The 18,854-nt window shown below is 37.7% G+C and overlaps 1 protein-coding gene across 2 annotated transcripts; it reads left to right on the top strand.

Annotated features, from left to right (window-relative positions):
- The first annotated feature begins 1,608 nt into the window (after positions 1-1,608).
- On the top strand, positions 1,609-13,606 carry TWF1 (twinfilin actin binding protein 1). 2 transcript variants are annotated; one of them, XM_070410396.1, is made up of 10 exons: positions 1,609-1,715; positions 3,556-3,633; positions 5,830-6,008; positions 7,193-7,288; positions 8,557-8,661; positions 9,478-9,498; positions 10,281-10,406; positions 10,673-10,823; positions 10,942-11,063; positions 11,463-13,606. In XM_070410396.1, the coding sequence occupies exons 1-10, from the start codon at positions 1,691-1,693 to the stop codon at positions 11,631-11,633; spliced, it is 1,074 nt and encodes a 357-aa protein (XP_070266497.1). In that variant the 5' UTR covers positions 1,609-1,690; the 3' UTR covers positions 11,634-13,606. The 2 variants fall into 2 exon arrangements, with proteins under 2 accessions (XP_070266497.1, XP_070266498.1); XM_070410397.1 differs by lacking the exon at positions 9,478-9,498.
- Positions 13,607-18,854: the final 5,248 nt, after the last annotated feature.

An 18,854-nucleotide genomic window follows, 5' to 3' on the forward strand; every position in this document is an offset into this window, starting at 1 on the left:
GAAACTTTTTTAAGCCAAACTAGTATAGTGGCAGAAAATAAGCACTTTCCTGAGGATGCCAGAGTGATCCCACCCATCCTAACTGAACTTTCCCCCTTGTCAGAGCTGAGAATACAGTGGTCCTTTTTAATCATAAGTATGGGAGAGTTATTTTTTTCTCATCAGTACTTTTGAGCAATGCCAGTTTCTTTAAGCAATTTTCCCTAGTCACCAGGACATGAATCTAGTAACAATTTATAAATGAACTTTACAATTTTCTCTGCTCAACAATGAAATCAAAACTAGTAAATCAGGGTGAACTATTGTGTCAGGAAGATTATGGTTAAAATGAACTGCCTCCCCCCCTACACACACATTTATTAAATTCAAACAAGTCATAAAACTCAGATTAAATTTTGCTTATTCTGGAATCATGAAGATCTGTTTGAGAAAGAGTTTTAGATAACAAGAAACAGAACACAGCAACTATGTTTGCTGTGATCCTTCTAAAGAAAAACAAGTGCCTGCCTGCTAGTTAACCACTAATTAAAAATATATTGTATTTGAAGAGTGATTTAACTTGCCCTTATTGGCCTGAACAAAGATAAGCAGACTGTAATTTTGTATATTTACCAGGTCAAGAACCTAGACACAAAAGACCCAGGGCTATAATCTAGGAGTGGCAGAAAAGTAGTACAAAAATAATTACTAAAACTACCCTTTAAAAGGGAAACACGTGCTCATAAAATAAAAACGGAAAAGAATTTTAAATATGACCTGCTCTTACCTTGCAAATTTATCAAGTAAATATTGAATAATTACTTAACTAAACAATAAGTGGGCCAATCTTAAGCGGAGCATTATAGTTTGCCATGAGAACTGACCAGAGTAGTTGTCAGCTAATACTCTCTCTCTCCCAGTGACTCTCTTTGAAATGAAGAGAAAAGCAAAACTTGGACTCTAAATGAACCCAATTGAAAAAAAAAAAGAAAATTAAATTAATTTTAAATCGGGGCTGGCAGTGACCTTTCACATTAATGTGTATAGATCACAGGAAGAGTAAATATTGTGCACATGTTTTTTGAGCTGCAAATGCAGGTTCAGGGAGACGGTCAGTGCTGTTCTTGAGCATCCTTTTGCAGAACCAGCGAACGGCGGTGGCGGCAGGGTCGCTGGAGGCCAAGCCACCTGTCGGCTCCGTGGTGTTGCGCCAGGTGGAGTGGGAGAAGCGGAGCAAATGCCGAGGGCGGACCCCGGGCAGGGAGCCGGCGTGGGGGCCGGGCCGTGGGACTGAAGCCCGGCCACCCCAGCGCGGGCGGCCGGCGGGAGCGTGCGGGGAGCCGGGTTGGGGGCGGCGCGCGGGGGGCCGGGGCGCGCGGGGAGCCTGGGAGCGCGCGGGGGGCCGGGGAGCGTGCGGGGGGCCGCGGCGCGCGGGGGGCCGGGGAGCGCGCGGGGGGCCGCGGCGCGCGGGGGGCCGGGGCGCGCGGGGGGCCGGGGAGCGCGCGGGGGGCCGCGGCGCGCGGGGGGCCGGGGCGCGCGCGGGGGGCCGGGGCGCGCGCGGGGCCGCCGGCGGCCGTGGGGGCGGGGCGGCGGCCGCGGGGCGCAGGCTGATGACGCGTTGGGCCGGCCTCGGAGTCTCCACTTCCTGGAGTCGCCGGCCGGGGCCGCTCGCTGTACTCAGCGCCGGAGCCGGGAGCCCGCGGCCGCCGCCATGTCCCACCAGACCGGCATCCAAGGTAACGGCGCCCGCGCGGCCCGCGGGGAAGGGACTCCCGGGAGGCTCCGGGCGAGCCGGGCGGGTGCGGGCCGGGCTGGGCGACGTCGGGCCGGGGGCGCGAGGAGCCTGTCCCGCGGGGCGAGCCGGGCCTGTGCGTCCCCCCGCGCTCTCGCGTCCCGGGCGCTCCCGGCCTGCGTCCCTCCCAACCCGGGCCGGGCCGGGCCGGCGCGGCGTCGCCGTCGGACCCGAAATTCCCTGGAGCGAAGGAAATGGGCGTCCGCGGCTGCCCGGGGGCAGGGGGCGTGCCTGCCAGCGCCCCGACCGTAGCCCAACTTTCCCCCTTGGATCGGGTGGGAAGACCCCGGGAAGGTGGAGGCGACGGTGGCTCCTTTTGCTGTCGAGAGACGCAGAGTTTTTCCTTCTTACGGTCCAAGGGAGATTGTTACAGGATTTTGACTATAAAGAGAAAAATGCTGGCATGGTTTTCATCTCCACTGAGAGTTTCCAAACTCTTCCATATTTTCTTCCCAAATGGGAACATGAAATACGTTCTGAAACCCCGAGTGTGGGGTGTTTGGCTCTTTTTCTCAGTTACTGCCCCGGGGACCTGGGCCGCCCGACCTGCGTGGCCGCCTTTAGTTGCCGTGCAGGCAGTTGCATGTGCAATTACAGCTGCCTCCCTTCCGTGTCGGAGAATGGGCAGCCTGCAAGCGCTGCCCGCGTCACGGCCAAATAATATGTCCCGGGGTTACTCGAGATCGCTTAATGAGTTCTCCCAGAAACACAAGCTCTTCCTGTTAGCAGACGGCGAACCTTTTCCCCTAGCCTAGATGAACATGTCATTGTCTTCTGTTCTTAAGGGTCCTGGACAGGACCCCGCATCTGCCCTGCACACACAAACATAAACAAAATAGTTTCAAATCTGTTTTTATCTGTCCGCGGTGGTTTTGACATTTAAATATGTCATGATTTAACTTTGACGCTTGAGCCTTCTCGCAGGCACTGCTTTAAATACTGTAGTGGTTCTTGCTGTCAAGCGTGCAACCCAAGAACGAAATTGGAGCTTTAATGGGAACACAAGGGTTAGATTTTTAAGTAGGTATCTGCTCAGTGAGCTTATTCCAGCATTTGGGGGAATACAAGTTAGAAAAATGTAACCAGAAGTAAAAGCTTGAATGGGTTTTATTGGCTTTTTCTTTAGCCGAGAGAGGAGGTCTTATATTTAGTGTTATTCTAATGAGAAAATGTAGAAAATTGATAAAGGTGTTTTTGTTTATCATAAGCTTGAAATTGGAGTAGAAGAGAATGAAAGCAGGTTTTCAACTTTTTTCAAAGAAGCAATAAAGGTATTTTTTTCAAAATTGTAATTTGTTCATTGTTGGGTTTGACTAATATATTCACTGCCTGTGTGATTTCTTTTTTTATTTTTTAATTGATTTTAGGGAGAGGAAGGGGAAGGGAGAGAAAGAAACATTGATGTGAGAGAGAACATTGCTTGCCTCCTGTAAGCACCCCAATCAGGACAAACCGGCAGCCTGGGTATGTGCCCTGACCCAGAATGGGGCCCTGAGACACCTCCGGGTCTCGCTCCAACCCACTGAGTCACACCGGCCAGTGTTAATTCTGCTGTGGAATTATCTAGTTAAAACAAGTTAGCATTAACATACTTTTAAAATATATTTATATTTCTTAGCTGTATACAGTGTCCACTGTGTTTAAATTACTGATAAGAAGAGGATGCTATGTACTCAGGATACTTTGCTTTGTATTATAATTCATTTTTCCTCACTTAAATAGCATTAGAAAGTATTAATACATAAGTATAAAAATAGGTTTATATTTCTTTATCTTTTCCACAGCAAGTGAAGATGTTAAAGATATCTTTGCCAGAGCAAGAAATGGAAAATACAGACTTCTGAAAATATCTATTGAAAATGGTTAGTTAAACATTTTTATATATTGCTTATCTGTGGATTACTGGGTGTTAGATTTTAAACTTCTAAGTCATTGTCAGTGACTTGAACTATAAATGTGAAGCAAGTTCAAAGCTTGCCTTTAGCCAACTTGGATCCTGTACATTTTGGGCATGTCCCATGGGCCTCTGCTTACCTTCTGAATTCTGAACTTAACTTTCAGTGAAAAAGAAAGATGTTTTTGGGAGGAATGGGAGAGGAAGAGAGAGATAGAAACATCAATGATGAGAGAGAATCAATGATTGGCTGCCTCCCGCACACCCCCTACTGGGGATCCAGCCCGCAACCGGAGCATGTGCCCTTGGCCGGAATCGAACCTGGGACTCTTCAGGCCAACGCTCTCTATCCACTGAGCCAAACTGGCTAGGGCAAGAAAGATGTTTTTTTGTTGTGACACCTTCCTCTTTTACTCTTTGTCTCGGTTTCTGCATGCCAATCCATTTGTATTGTCAGGGCTTCCACCTCTGGAATGGAAATCAGTAATGGGATTATCCAAAAAATAGTTATTTGTGAATAGTTATTCAGTAAAGTTAGTTTTGAAGTAGAGACAGAGGATTTCAAACTCTCCTGTTTTCTCCACTTGACTGCAATCGATGCTGAAGAAATGATTCCCCTTTCTTCTTTTGGGAAAACGTTCTGAGACCGTAACAGACTTTAAGTTGATCTTTCAAAATCTGTAAGCAGGGAAAATTTGGTTGGGTGGAAGAATATTTTAATTCTGCTAGATTTGAATTTGAACAATTTATTTTATAACTACTTAATCACAAATGAATAGGTTAAAATACATCCTTAGCCCAATTTCATATGTCTCCTTTTTCCCCCATTGACCTCTCCCACCCCCCAGCACATGCCCCCACTCCCCTATTGTCTGTGTCCATTGGTCATCCTTATATACATGGATACAAGTCCTTTGGTTGATCCCTTACCCCCATTCCCTGCCTTCCCTCTGAGGTTTGACAGTCTGTTTGGTGCTTCCATGTCTCCGGATTTATTTTTGTTCATCAGTTTATGTTGTTCATTATATTCCACAAATGAATGAGGTCATGTGATATTTGTCTTTCTCCAACTGCCTTATTTCACTTAGCATAATGCTCTCCAGGTCCATCTCTTAAATGCCTTGAAATATTTTGCTTTGGAAGAATAACTTGTCCTCTCATAAACTGGAAGTAAATATAATTTGCTCTCTATTTTTCTACTTATATATTAAAAAGGCTAATAGTTTGAAAATATGCAGTTATTCTACATATATTACCACATTGAACAGGAATAAACTGAAAAGCAGCATATTTTAGAAATGCTGAGCTAAAATTTTAAATCATCATTTCTTAACTGACTAAGTAAAATGGTAAAGCTTGACTAATATCTCTACAGAAGGAAAATGACAGTTTCCTAAATCATTACTTTCTGGTTTTACTTTATTTTTGTCTGGAAAAAATTTTTTCAATAAGGAAATTGCAAAGAATAAATAATATAACAGATACTTCCATCTTCTCTTAATAACTGCTACTACTATGAATAGAATTTTATCATGTGACTGTGCCACATATGGTATGTCCATTCTCTTATTGATAATATTTCAGCTATTTTCAGTTTCTGCTGTTATATAATGCTGCAGTCAACACCTTTGTATATATGTGCAAGAGATTCTCCATGCACAGTACATTTATACTTTTACATGATTCTGTCACATAGTGCCTTAAAGTGGACAAATTTTAAATTTGTAGCATTATGGCCAGATAGGAACTAAACCTGGTTTTATTTAATATTTCTTACTGTATAACTCATTGTTAACTTCAGAAATTATCTTTTGAGTGGTAGTATACTTATTTAAATATACTTTAATATATTACGCATTTTAGGAAATATAGCCACTCATTCTTCAGCCATCCAGCTCAACTATTTATGGTCATTTTTATCTTTTCCCTTCTTGAGTTTTTTAATAAGTAACATTATTTTAACCATGCTAGTCATAACATTTTTGTATCTGTTTTTAATACTATATATCATAATAATTTTTTGTGTAGCACCCATTTTCCTTTCAACTTTTTGATGTGAATAATAGTAATCAGGAAATAACTAAATTTATTCTTCTATTTTTGGTTACTCTATCATTTGGTTTTTCAAACCATTTATGTATCTTTAAAAAATTATCCTTTATAGAGAAACTTGTGATTGGATCGTGTAGTCAACCTTCAGATTCCTGGGATAAGGATTATGATTCCTTTGTTTTACCCCTGTTGGAGGACAAGCAACCGTGCTATATATTGTTCAGGTTAGATTCTCAGAATGCCCAGGGATATGAGTGGATATTCATTGCATGGTCTCCAGATCATTCTCATGTAAGTAACTTTTTTGTAACTTGTTTAACATCAAATGCTAGAATTCTTTTTCTGAAATATTTCTAGACTAAGAGAAAGTTAGGAAGCAACAATCATTTTCCATATAAGAGAATGATCATGGAGAAAATCCTTGGATTGGTAATGTGGAATTAGGAGTAATGTGCTTAGATTCAGAAGTCTTGCCCTTGAAATCAGTAGAATTATTATTGATTTGAACTTTAAAATCTGTAGCAATTATAAATTACTATGGACCGCTAAAGAATAAAGCTAACTACTTTGGTCTGAGAGTAATAATTGTAATAATTCTGAGAATTAATTGAACATTACATTAAATATTTTTAACAGCTGCCATTCAAGTGATACAGGTTGTGTTTTTTTGTTTGTTTTTTTTAGTAAAGTTAAAATTGACTAAATAGATTGACTAAGTAAAACAAAAGACAAAATTAATATATGAATACTACTGTTTTAAACAGTAATTCTCTTGTTTCTTGTAGAAAAACTACAATTTTTAAAGTTATCTAGATATCATTCTCAAGAGTCATCCTCCTCTTTAATTTCATATATCCTATCTGAAAGAAATACTGGATTTGACCATACAGCATTATGAAATGATGATTTCTGTTGGTTGACAATTTCTATTGGTTTTCCGTAGATGTTATTAGAGTCTTTAATTATAGTATATATTGTAGTTCTTTTCATTTATGTTTCCCTCCTATGGACATACCATAGGTATATTACATATATCCCCTGTATACCCCATGTATACCATAGATATGCCATGAATATTTGATCTTAATTAGTAATGTCTAATCTAGATTTGCTTTTTGTAATTTGCTTTCAGTAGCAAAGTTACTTCTTTTCTTCTTCATATTTTGAAATAGTGTTTTAAGTAGGTTTTTTTTTTTCTTGAACTCATTTTATACTTTTAAAAATGAGTAATTTATAAGAATTTAGATTGTTTTCCACTTTTTGAAAAGTATGACATCAATTGAAATCTGCCTTAATAGCCGTGATAGTTTAGACACTGGTATTATGTTTATTTGTAGACACATACTTTAGCGTATTGTAGTCAGTACAGTTTATTTTTAATGTGCTTGAATATTTTAATATATTCAGAAAGTGCTTTCTTTTGTAATAGTAGATTTTATCTATAAACTTCTAAGCAAACTTTCACAACTTAATAGGTTCGTCAAAAAATGTTGTATGCAGCAACAAGAGCAACTCTGAAAAAGGAATTTGGAGGTGGCCACATTAAAGATGAAGTATTTGGAACAGTAAAGGTACAAAACTTATACTTTTATAATTATACCTGATGGAAGAACTCCAAAGTAATGGGTAATTGATATGAATTCGGATTGATGAATCTGTAAACATAAGAATAAGAGAGAAAATATTGTTATATTTCATATGATAGCTAAGTTAACTGAAACATACTTATCCTTTAAAAAATATGTTGGAATCTACTTAGTTAGACTTCAAAAACTAGAATATACCCTAGAGATGCTCTAGTTCAGCCCCTCATTTAGTTCAACCATTTCATTTTAATGATAGTGAAATAGCCTCAGAAAAATTAGAGATTACTTGATAAAATATTTTTTAGATATTATGGACATTTATACCCAAGTTGTGGAAGCAGTAACTATTTTATTTAAATCAGAACATTGAGGCAGGTAAATTGATTTGATAGTTAATTGGGATAATTAGTGGGTTGATTAATGTATTTTAATTAGTTAAATTATGATTAGGAATTTACTTTGTTTTAAAAGGAAATTGAAATATATTTTTTGAACAGGGTTTTCTTTTTTAATAGTGTTTCTTTGTTTTTGTCTAAAGTTTTACATATGTCTCCTTTTTCCCGATTGACACCCCCCTCCCCCAACCCCCAGCCATTCCCACCCTGGGCAACCCTCACCTTCCCAGTGTGAACAAGGTTTTGTTGTCTAGACCTTTTTTCTGGTTTAGAAAGTAATATAATCTGTTGTATAGAATACAAGTTAAATGGATTACTTTGCTTATTCATCATTAATTGTAAAATGGCCTAGTTTTTTAATTCTGTCCTCAGTCTTCCAAACCACAAAATTTTGATAAAAAGTAGACTTCTGGAATATTTTTTTCTTTGAAATAAGAACTTTTATTATTCTCTATGAATGATTATAGAGAAATTATGTCATTGTAATAAGAATTCATAGTCTGGATATGTTGATTGTTAAATAATTACAGGGCAGGCTTCCCCAGCAGGCTAATGAGAATTATCCTTTAGACTTACAGCATGACTGGTTCATCATGTGGCTGGCCATCACCACCAGCACACTCATAAAAAGACTTGGTCATTATAAAACTTTAGGAAATGAAGAGTAGATTCTCCCCTTAAACTTGAAACCTATAGAATAGAGAATTTAAAAAATAAGGAAAAATAGTAAAATTCTTGATAGTTTTATTTCAATGAAAACATTTTCTTTTCTGTTAAATTGACAATTTGTTCTGAGTAACCTCACTGAGGTGTGACTTCCAGAGAATAACTAATAGTAGTGCATTTCTTTGCTTATAGGAAGATGTATCATTACATGGATATAAAAAATACTTGCTGTCACAATCCTCTCCTGCCCCATTGACTGCAGCTGAGGAAGAATTACGACAGATTAAAATTAATGAGGTAAGTTGCCATTTTGAAACCATTGCAAGCTTTTAAGTGATAACTAGACAATAAATAGGTTAGGTGGCTTACATTATTCTGTTTAGTTTAGAGACAAGACTATGCTCAATGTGTTTTCAGGAAAAAGGTTAAAAGTGAATATTAAGCTTCATGTCATTTTCATAAATAGCGTTGTTTTGTCTTTATAATGTATGTAACAGAATAGTAAATCTTCCTGTTGGAAGCACAACTGTTTTTAACTCTGTGCTTTAGATACTAAATAATGGGAAAAGTGTATGTTACCCATTTAGTGCAGGGAATACTGTATCTACTGAGTTTCCCTAAAGCAGGTTTTTTGGTTTTTTTTTATGTTATGTCAGGGAATAGTGATGACTAAAGAGGATAAAATACAAATGCTATAGGATGTTAAGGAGTTCTAGAAGCTCTATAAATTTAACTTCTGTGAACACTACTTAAATGGTGTTTATATGTATATACTTATTTAGCATATTTGAGTTAATAAATTCCATATTATTGTTTATCATTTTTTAATGTGTTTACTGTATCCATTCTAATTAGAATTTACAAAAGCTACTGTATTTCTACTGGAATTTATAGAAAAGAGCAAGTAAAAAAAAAAAGAACAAGTAGCAGAAACTAATATTCATTAGTCTGACTAACAGACTAATAGGAATAAGTCTGGAAAGCGATTGAATATTCTTTAACCTGATAGCAAGGATCTATTTTTATATTAACTCAGGTAACTTGAGTAGGTACTTTTATGTGATTTTTTTTTTTTTTACAAGTTTGATAGTTTGTTTTATTCCTTGCAATCAGAACCCAGAGGATCATATTGGGGTATGCATTTGCACATGTTCTATAATGTTTTCATTATCCAATATCATTTATGCTGTAGAATCTCCATTCATTTTTTTTTAAAGTAAAACTTCTTTTTGATTTTTTGTTGCAACACTGCAAATGAGACCCTATATAAGCTATCAGTTATTGAGTATAAAAGTCTTAAACATGCATTGAAAGCTTTCTTGAAGTACTCTTCTTCCAGTACATGTACACCCATGTTCTTAGTAATGAAAGCTCTGAATCTGGAACTTCTGCAGTAGTATACTTTGTTGAGCTGTGTGTGTGTCTTTGTATACTGTGTGTACTCCTTTGAATTCAGTGCATGGTATTTGTGTTACATTTTATGTCTAGCAGAACAAAATAAAGCTCTATACATACTTTATATATATATATATATATTACTTTCCATAAATCTCATCAAGTAAAATTTTATAATTAAAGGTGTAATATGAAGACACTTCAGAGAGCTTATGTAGCTCACTGCAGTTGTGCCAAACAAATAAAAACCCCTAAAACCCCATTAACACTTACATTCACTCCCCACATTTTCATAAAGATGTGTCATGCACTGTGCATGTTGACAAAGTGCTAGCAGGACATTAACAAATGTGAAAAATTACTTGCTTTTTAAGTTCGTAGTGTTTTAAGTGTTCATTTTAATTACATTGAAATGGGCAAGGGTGGAATGGCACTTTATAGAAGTGGGGTTTTGTTATATCTGCCATATGACACTGCTAAATGCTGAAAATTTACCCGTACATTAAATCTGTCATACTTAGGTACAGACTGACGTGAGTGTGGACACTAAGCATCAAACACTGCAAGGAGTGGCATTTCCTATTTCTCGAGAAGCTTTTCAAGCTTTGGAAAAATTGAGTAACAGACAGCTCAACTATGTGCAATTGGTAAGACATATAATGATTTTTATGAAATGACTGCTCTTTTTGGTAGCTTATGGCTTAGAGAAGGTCTATTTTTAATAGATTTTCCAACTTTTTATTTGCTTCCTGATTATTCTTACCCATATTTTTCAACTATAAAAGCAATATATAATACATTCATGTGAAAAAGTTAAACCTGTATGTTTCCCCTTATCTCCTAGTATTTTAATTATCATTTTTAAATATCTTTGTATCTGTTTTAATGAGTATACTTTGTTTCTTATTGACAGGAAATAGACATAAAAAATGAAATAATAATTTTGGCCAACACAACAAATACAGAACTAAAAGATTTGCCAAAGAGGATTCCCAAGGATTCAGCACGTTACCATTTCTTTCTGTATAAACATTCTCATGAAGGAGACTATTTGGAGTCCATAGGTATGTGACACATTGTTTTTAACATGTTACTTATTTCTTGCCCAGAAGGCTTATGAGGTTTAGTATTTACTTTAATTGATATGCTGCTAATTGTATTTATTGTTATTTTTTAACACAGTTTTTATTTATTCAATGCCTGGATATACGTGCAGTATAAGAGAACGGATGCTGTATTCTAGCTGCAAGAGTCCTCTGCTAGAAATTGTAGAAAGACAACTACAAATGGATGTCATTAGAAAGGTAATTACCTACCTACTTATTTATGTAATTTATCTTATCAATAGTTATCTAATGCCTACCTATTTATTTAAAAGTTTTTCAGTTTTTGCTAGATTTGTATTGCCTTTGCATGTAGTTCATGATGTATTGTGATTTATCAATAAAAGTGTTTCCTTGTTCTCATCATAAATCCTTAGGATCTCCTCCATTCCTATCATGATCCGTCTCCCTATAGATCTATACTCTCTAATATGTAGCCACAAACTATATGTGGCTACTTAAATTTTAATATAAATTAAAATTAAATAAAATTTAAAATTTAGTTTCTGAATAACACTAGCCACATTTCAAGTGCTCATTAAGGTTTGCATGGTGTACTTTTCATTTTGCATTACTCTTTATTAATTTCTTCTCTTATAGATTGAGATAGACAATGGGGATGAGCTGACTGCGGACTTCCTTTATGAAGAAGTACACCCTAAGCAGCACGCACATAAGCAAAGTTTTGCAAAACCTAAAGGTCCTGCAGGAAAAAGGGGAATTCGAAGACTAATTAGGGGTCCAGCTGAAACTGAAGCCACTACTGATTAATATCATTATATTAAGTGTTACAATACTAGTTTTTTAAAAGTCCAACTTTTAGTACAGGAGAACTAAAATCATTCCAGGTTGATATGTAGTAGAGAAAAAATTTGAACTTTTTGAAAAATAGCACTTTTCACTTCTGTGTGTTTTTAAAATTAATGTTATAGAAGTCTCATGATTTCTATTTTTGAGTTAAAGCTAGAAAAGGGTTCAATATAGTGATGTTTAATTTTGTCACACTGTTTTCAGAGTGATGATTCCACACTGTCACAGAATTCTTCAAGTTTTGTACAGTTGGGCCAATTCCAGAAAGTCTAATGTCTGAAAGTAAGATGTACTTCCTATTACTCTTTAGTGAGACAAAATTTTTTCTTTAAGGGAGAAAGGCCTTAAAATATTCATACTATTTAAGGATTATGTAATACCTTAATCAATAAAGAAAAAAAAAGAATCAGGTTAGATTATTTTCTAAGCTGAAGATTAGTGTGCCTAAGAAGAGGTGGAAAGTTGCTTACTTTGAGGAGCAGGCTAACTCTCAGAGTGGGATCATGTTTGCAACTTTTAGAAACAGTGCTTTCTTGCAGCAGACTTCTATTTCACTTTTTGGTTTTTTAAATGGCATTAAAATTTCAGAAGATCAGCTCACTCTGAAACCTTAAGGGTACAAGATATTTTCTGTACTGCAGGATTTCTCATGTCATTGAAAGACATGTTTATACAGCTTTAGTAAATTCTCTTTCTAATGCTTTAAAAAATTTCTATTTCAAAAATAAGTCATTTCATTGTAAGTAGTGTGAGGCCAAATATTTACGTTCAATTGAATGTATTATCATAGTATTAATATAATTCCAAAGCAAATATTTAAAGTCAGTAATACTGAAAACATCAAGATTGATTTCTCTACAAAACCATATATTTATAGGAAAATTGTGTTCTCTATCATTTTTGAGCAAATATTTAGATTTAACCAAACTGTTTTAAAGTCCCAGTACTTGGCCTAACACAGATGAACACTAAAGAATCTTGTTTCAATTTTTATCTTATTTCAAGACACATTTAACTGTTTTCCAAAGCTTTGCATTTTTATCTACAACCTACAGAGATTTTGAGCCTCATTTTTCTTTGATACTTGAAATAGAGGGAGCTAGAACACTTCATCATGTTTAATCTATTAAACCTGCTGCGAGAGCCATAACTTGGAGGTGTTTTCTAAATGAACTGTGGGGATCCAGAATTTAGAATTTTTTGATCAAAACTTTATGCTGCATAAAACAATATCAGAAATGCACATTTCATAGTATAAAATACAAAACACTCACTTTTACACATTATTACCTAAGGTAATATATGCACCTTTCAGAAATTCAATGTGTGTTCGAGTAAAGCATATTAGAGTAATTATAGGTTGACAGATTTTTTTTCTAGAATTAAATAAGTATTTGTGTGGGGTTTTGTTTGTTTACAATTAATCAGACTATTATGTTTGTGCAAAATAATCAACAGTAATGTTGCACTTGTTTACTAAAGATATATTTTAAGTTGTTTCATGGGTGCACACATAGACACAACATACACACAAATTCCTGCATTGAGAATCCTGAAGCTGTTGTTTTTAGTCAGGAAGATTGTTAACCTGTCATAAAATAATTTAGCAGTGAATGTTTTTCTGTACTATCCATGTGCAATTATACTCTAAATTCCACTACACTACATGAAAGTAAATGAACATTCCAGAATATAGATGTGATTATAGAGTCTTAAAACTAATTATTATTAAACCAATGATTGTTGAAAAATCAGTGATGCATTTGTTATAGAGTGTAACTCATCGTTTACAGTATATTTTAGGTGGTGTCATCATAACAATAGAAGGTGAATAACATATTCCCAATAAATTTATATAGCATTGAAGAATTACGTCTTCTGTGGACATTTTATAAGTGCATTTTATATTGCAATAAAAAATTTTTCTCTTTAAATTGTGTACTAAGTTGGTTTTCTAGTATAACCTTTTTTTAAATGTTTGGACAATTCTACATAATGCAATGCCTGGTGATAGGTTAGAAATCCCATTCATTTATTCATTTGTTAATTAACCTGTCTAAACCAAAAAGGACTTTAAGTAGTTTGAAGCCTATGCAAGTTGAATCAAGAGTGCTTCATTTAGATGAGAACTTTCCACTGCTGCAGTAATCATGGAAATGCCAGGAGTTACACATTCCCATTGTGATAGAAACACCCAGTACAATTAGGGCAGCAACATACTTGATAAGCTCTTAAGGAACCAGCTTATTCAAATACTATAGGCCCAGTGCACAAAATTCGTGCATGAGGGAGGGGGGGATCCCCTCAGCCCAGCTTGCACCCTCTCCAATCCGGGACCCCTTGAGGGACATCCCTCTCAAAATCCTTGACCGCTGGCTCCTAATCGCTCACCTGCCTGCCTGCCTGGTTGCCCCCAACTGCCCCCCCCTGCCGCCCTGATTGCCCCTCATTGCCTCTGCGTTCTGGCCTGATCGTCCCTCACTGCCCCTCTTGCCAGCCTGGTTGCCCCTAACTACCCTCCCCCTCCCCCGCCCGCCGGCCTGATCACTCCTTACTGCCCCCCGTGCCGGCCTGGTCACCCCCTTCTGCTGGGTTGGTCACCCCCAACTGCCCCCCCACCTGCCTAGTTGCCCCTCACTAACCCCCCCTTCTAGCCTAATCACCCCCAACTGCCCCTCTTGCTGGCCTGGTCGCCCCTAACTGCCCCACGCTGCCAGCCAGGTGGTGGCCCCCAACTGCCCCCTCCCTGCCAGCCTGGTTGCTCCTAACTGCCCCCCCCCCCCCAGCCTGGTCACCCCTTACTGTCCCTGCTGCTGGCCTGGTCTCTGCCAACTGCTCCCCTCTGCCGGACTGGTTGCCCCCAACTGCCCCCACCCTCCACCAGCCTAGTCACCCCTCACTGCCCCTCCCCCTGCCAGCCTGGTTGCCTCTTACCGCCCCCCCTGCCACCCTGGTCGCCCCCAACTGCCTCCCTCTGCTGGCCTGGTCTCCCCTAACTCCCCTAACTGCCCCCCCGCCACCCTGGTCACCCCCAACTGCCCCCCCTGCTGGCCTGGTCGCCCCCAACTGCTCCCCCCTGCCGGCCAGGTCGCTTCTCATCCCCCCCCACCCCTGCTGGCCTGGTCGCCCCATGCAGCCTGCTATTCAGTTGTTTGGTCGTCCCTCACTAACCCCCCTGCCAGCGTGGTCATAGGCAGCCATCTTGTGAGGGTGTAAGGCTTAATTTGCATATTACCTCTTTATTATATAGGGTTGAATACACTGTAATTCTGTATCAAATTCATTCTTATTAGGGCTATCTTACAAAAAGAATGTCTTTGGTAGTGGTTTTACAAAAGATGGAGAATTATCCTTAAAGGGGCTGATATACTAAACACTTCATAAAAGTTAAAGGATTTCTACTCAGAATTAACATATTGTAATTGGGTGTATCCTCACATTTTTTTTTTTTTTTTTTGCAAATACTGTACAGCCATACATTATAAAAAGTCCTGATTCTAGGGCTTCATATCCAGATATTTTGATACACTAGGTAGACCCAGGAATCAGTTCCACAAATAATTCATGTGTAGACACGAATGGGTACAGTTTGCATTAAATGATGTAAATTGAATAAAATATTTTCCTTCCATGCAGTCAAAAAACTTCATGAGTATTACCATATACCGGTATAAAGTGGTTATGATTTGTGGTGACATACAGAATAAAATCTGGTCCTTACTGTTGCCCACTAGCCTCTGTATGTCTTAGCCCACGGCGCTCTCCTCCCTTGGTTTGCTCTTTATTAATGTTCTCTATTTGGTAAGACATTGTTCTCATACTTTCCTTTAGTTCTTTAAATATAATTCCCTTTAGCTCTTTGAACATGTTTAAAGTAGACAATTCAAAGTCTTAGTCTAGTAAGTATAACATCTGGGCTTCCTCAGGTACTGTTTCTATTGATTTTTTTTCCTGGGTATCTATGGGCCATACCTGGTTGTTTCTTCTTATGCCATTTTTTGTTGAAAAGTGAGCATTTAAAAAGTATAATGTGGCAATTCTGGAAATCAGACGCTGTCCCCTCCCCAATGTTTGCTGTGGTTGCTAATTATTAGTTACTTGCTGTTTTTTTATTGTTGTTGTTTGTTTTTGGTGACTTAAGTAAACTAATTCTGTGAAGTCTGTTTTCTTTATGATGTGTGGCCACTGAAATCTCTACTCAGATTCATCATCAGCTAATGAATGGACAAACTTCCTTAAACATCTATAACCAATAAATCTCCCAGTATTTGCAAGGGGCTCTGTACACATGTCAAGACACCTTCCACCTCAGTTTAGACTCTGCCTTAGTCTTTACTTCTTACTTGTATGGAGCCTGAAGGTCAGCCAGAGGTAAAGTTTGCAGTGGTTCTCAACCTGTGGGTCGCGACCCCTTTGGCGGTTGAACGACCCTTTCACAGGGGTCGCCTAAGACCATCCTGCATATCAGATATTTACATTACTATTCATAACAGTAGCAACATTACAGTTATGAAGTAGCAACGAAAATAATTTTATGGTTGGGTCACAACATGAGGAACTGTATTTAAAGGGCCAGGTTGAGAACCACTGGCTTAGAGCCTTCTCAGGTCCTTTTTATGTTGAGCATGTGCATGGCCTTACACACGTACATGGCTTTCTAGGTTCCCAGACATATGTTGGGGATTTTCAAAGCTGTAATGGATATCTCGCTTCTCAGCTTTTTCTTTTAAGCTTTTTGGTTAGCCTATTGTTTGTCCCAACTGTTATTTATCACCTCAGACAGCTGTGATTACAATATTTGCCAGTAAATGTTTTTGACAAATGACTCCAGGGAGAGGCTTTTAGTGCTAGGTGAGATTTAGGTCAAATAAAGAGAAGCCTTTGAATGGGGTCTTCCAGGGAACTGCCAGTGAGATCAAATAATTACATTTCTTTCAGAATAAGGCTTTGAAAAAGCTCCAGCTCTATTCTCCCTCTGGTACCAAGAATGTGGCTGTTATTTTTCAAGGCTACCACTGAACAAGGAATGAGAGACTAGAATAAGTTAATATGCCACAAAGCTTGCTCTTACTGAGATTCAGCTGGTTTTCTTGTTTGCTGCAAGCCTTTGGTTAGTTTCCAGTTCTGAAAAAGTCAATTCTGAACATTTTTGCCAGCTTTTTCATTGTTTTTATGGAAAGGTGAGTTTTCAGAGCTCTTTTGACATTTGCGAGGTCTAAATATTTAAAGGCAGATATTATTGATCTTTCTTGGCCAAAAAAAAAGAATGTTGTATGGCAAGGCTTCCTAATACGTTTAACAGAGTAAATTATCACATGTTCCTTCTGCTAACTTATGAATTGATTTAAGAATATTTCACCAAAGAATGCCACTAATGGAAGTGACATTGAGTTTTGTGTGTTTTTTAAACATACTGGTCAGCATTTCAAAATTTTTAAGGACACTAACTTATGATAGTCAAACTCTGTGATCACTATAAAGATGGGTGCTACTCTTCCTCTAAAATATATGATGGGGATATGCATCTCTTTATAATAAAAGTTGTTTCATTTTTGAGACATTTTTATAAATGGTCTGAGGTGCTAAGGATGTAGACCCTGTTTAAATTTTTAACTCCCCACCCCAAGTTTTATTGAGATATAACTGACATAAAAAATTGCGTAAGTTTAAGGGGTAGAACAGTTTAAGGTGTACAATGTGTTGATTTGATACACTTATATATTGTAAAATGATTACCACCATAGCATTAGCTAATTTTTAATTCTTAAAAGAGGTGGAGATACCATTTGGCTCTTAGAATGGCTATAGCAGGAGATAGGGTCCCACAGTCTAGGGCTTGGGTTTCAGCATTGCAGCCTGAAATGATCAGTCTCTAAAGATTTAATTCATGCTAAACTTTCAAAAGCTTTAGGTATAAACCAGGGTGTGATTTTGTTAATCATAAAAAGACACTCTGCAATAGAAACTGATATGTAGTTGTAATATGTAGATTGTCACTGTGCATTACCTTCTAAAAGGCAAATCCAGGCAAGAAATAATAAGTCAAAATACAAAAGCTGGAGTTAGTGCAGGGAAAATAGGTTGGATGACCTTCACAAAAATCTTCACCAAACTTCCCTGATGTATGAATAGCCACTAGAGAAAAATATCTGACATCATCTGGAACACAATATTCCTTTCCCCAGGACAGCAGGAGAAACATTATGATGAAGTCTTATTCTTGGCTCACTGCTGACATAAAGGCCTCTGATAACACCAGTAAGTAACACACAAATAGAACTTGATTCAGTTTAAGTTTTTATTTCTTTTCTCTAAGCTAAAGTATATTCTAGACATTCCTGATACTATATACTGATAGTCTTTTCTTTTTAATTATATATATATATATTTTTTTTAGCTTGGGTGTTGTTAAAACTTCCTAGCTGAGCGAATCCCTCTATCATTATACCAAATAAATAAATAAATAAATAAATAAATAAAATAATGTAACTAATGAAGTGTTGGATTTATTAATTAGCTTGACTATGGTAATCATTTCACAATTTATACATATATTAAGCCATCAAGTTAAATACCTTAAGTATATATACTTTATTGACTTCAGAGAGGAAGGGAGAGGAAGAGATAGAAACATCAATGATGAGAGAGAATCATCAATTGGCTGCCTCCTGCACACCCCCACCCCCTGGAATTGAGCCCACAATCTGGGCATGTGCCCTGACTGGGGATTGAACTGTGACCTTCTAGTTCATAGGTTGATGCTCAACCACTGAGCCATGCTGGCCAGGCTATATACAATTTTCATTTGTCAAGAATACCACAATAAAGCTGGAAAAATAAAATATATGCTGATTTTGAAAGTGAATAATAGGACTATAAATGGCTGAGACCTATGGCCATTTTACTATCATATCTCTACAGAACCAAAACGTGGACAGAGCCGTAAATGCTTTAGAATGTCTTAAATTTCTCTTAATTATATATTAGAAAAATAAAGCAAAACATTGACTAATTGTTCTTATTACCTGCTTGCTCCTCATATTGAGGTAAATACAATTTAAAAATTTGAGTTGGCTAACTAGCAAACCAATGGGTCAGAAACATGGGAATAAAAACAGTCGTTCTTTCTGGAAATGGGGTCTGTGGGTGGTTCTCAACCACTTTTGTCATTGCTCATTGGTT

This window comes from Myotis yumanensis, unplaced genomic scaffold (assembly GCF_028538775.1).
Source record: "Myotis yumanensis isolate MYYU_CA2020_CCGP unplaced genomic scaffold, mMyoYum1.0.hap1 SCAF_3, whole genome shotgun sequence".
Taxonomy (NCBI): domain Eukaryota; kingdom Metazoa; phylum Chordata; class Mammalia; order Chiroptera; family Vespertilionidae; genus Myotis; species Myotis yumanensis.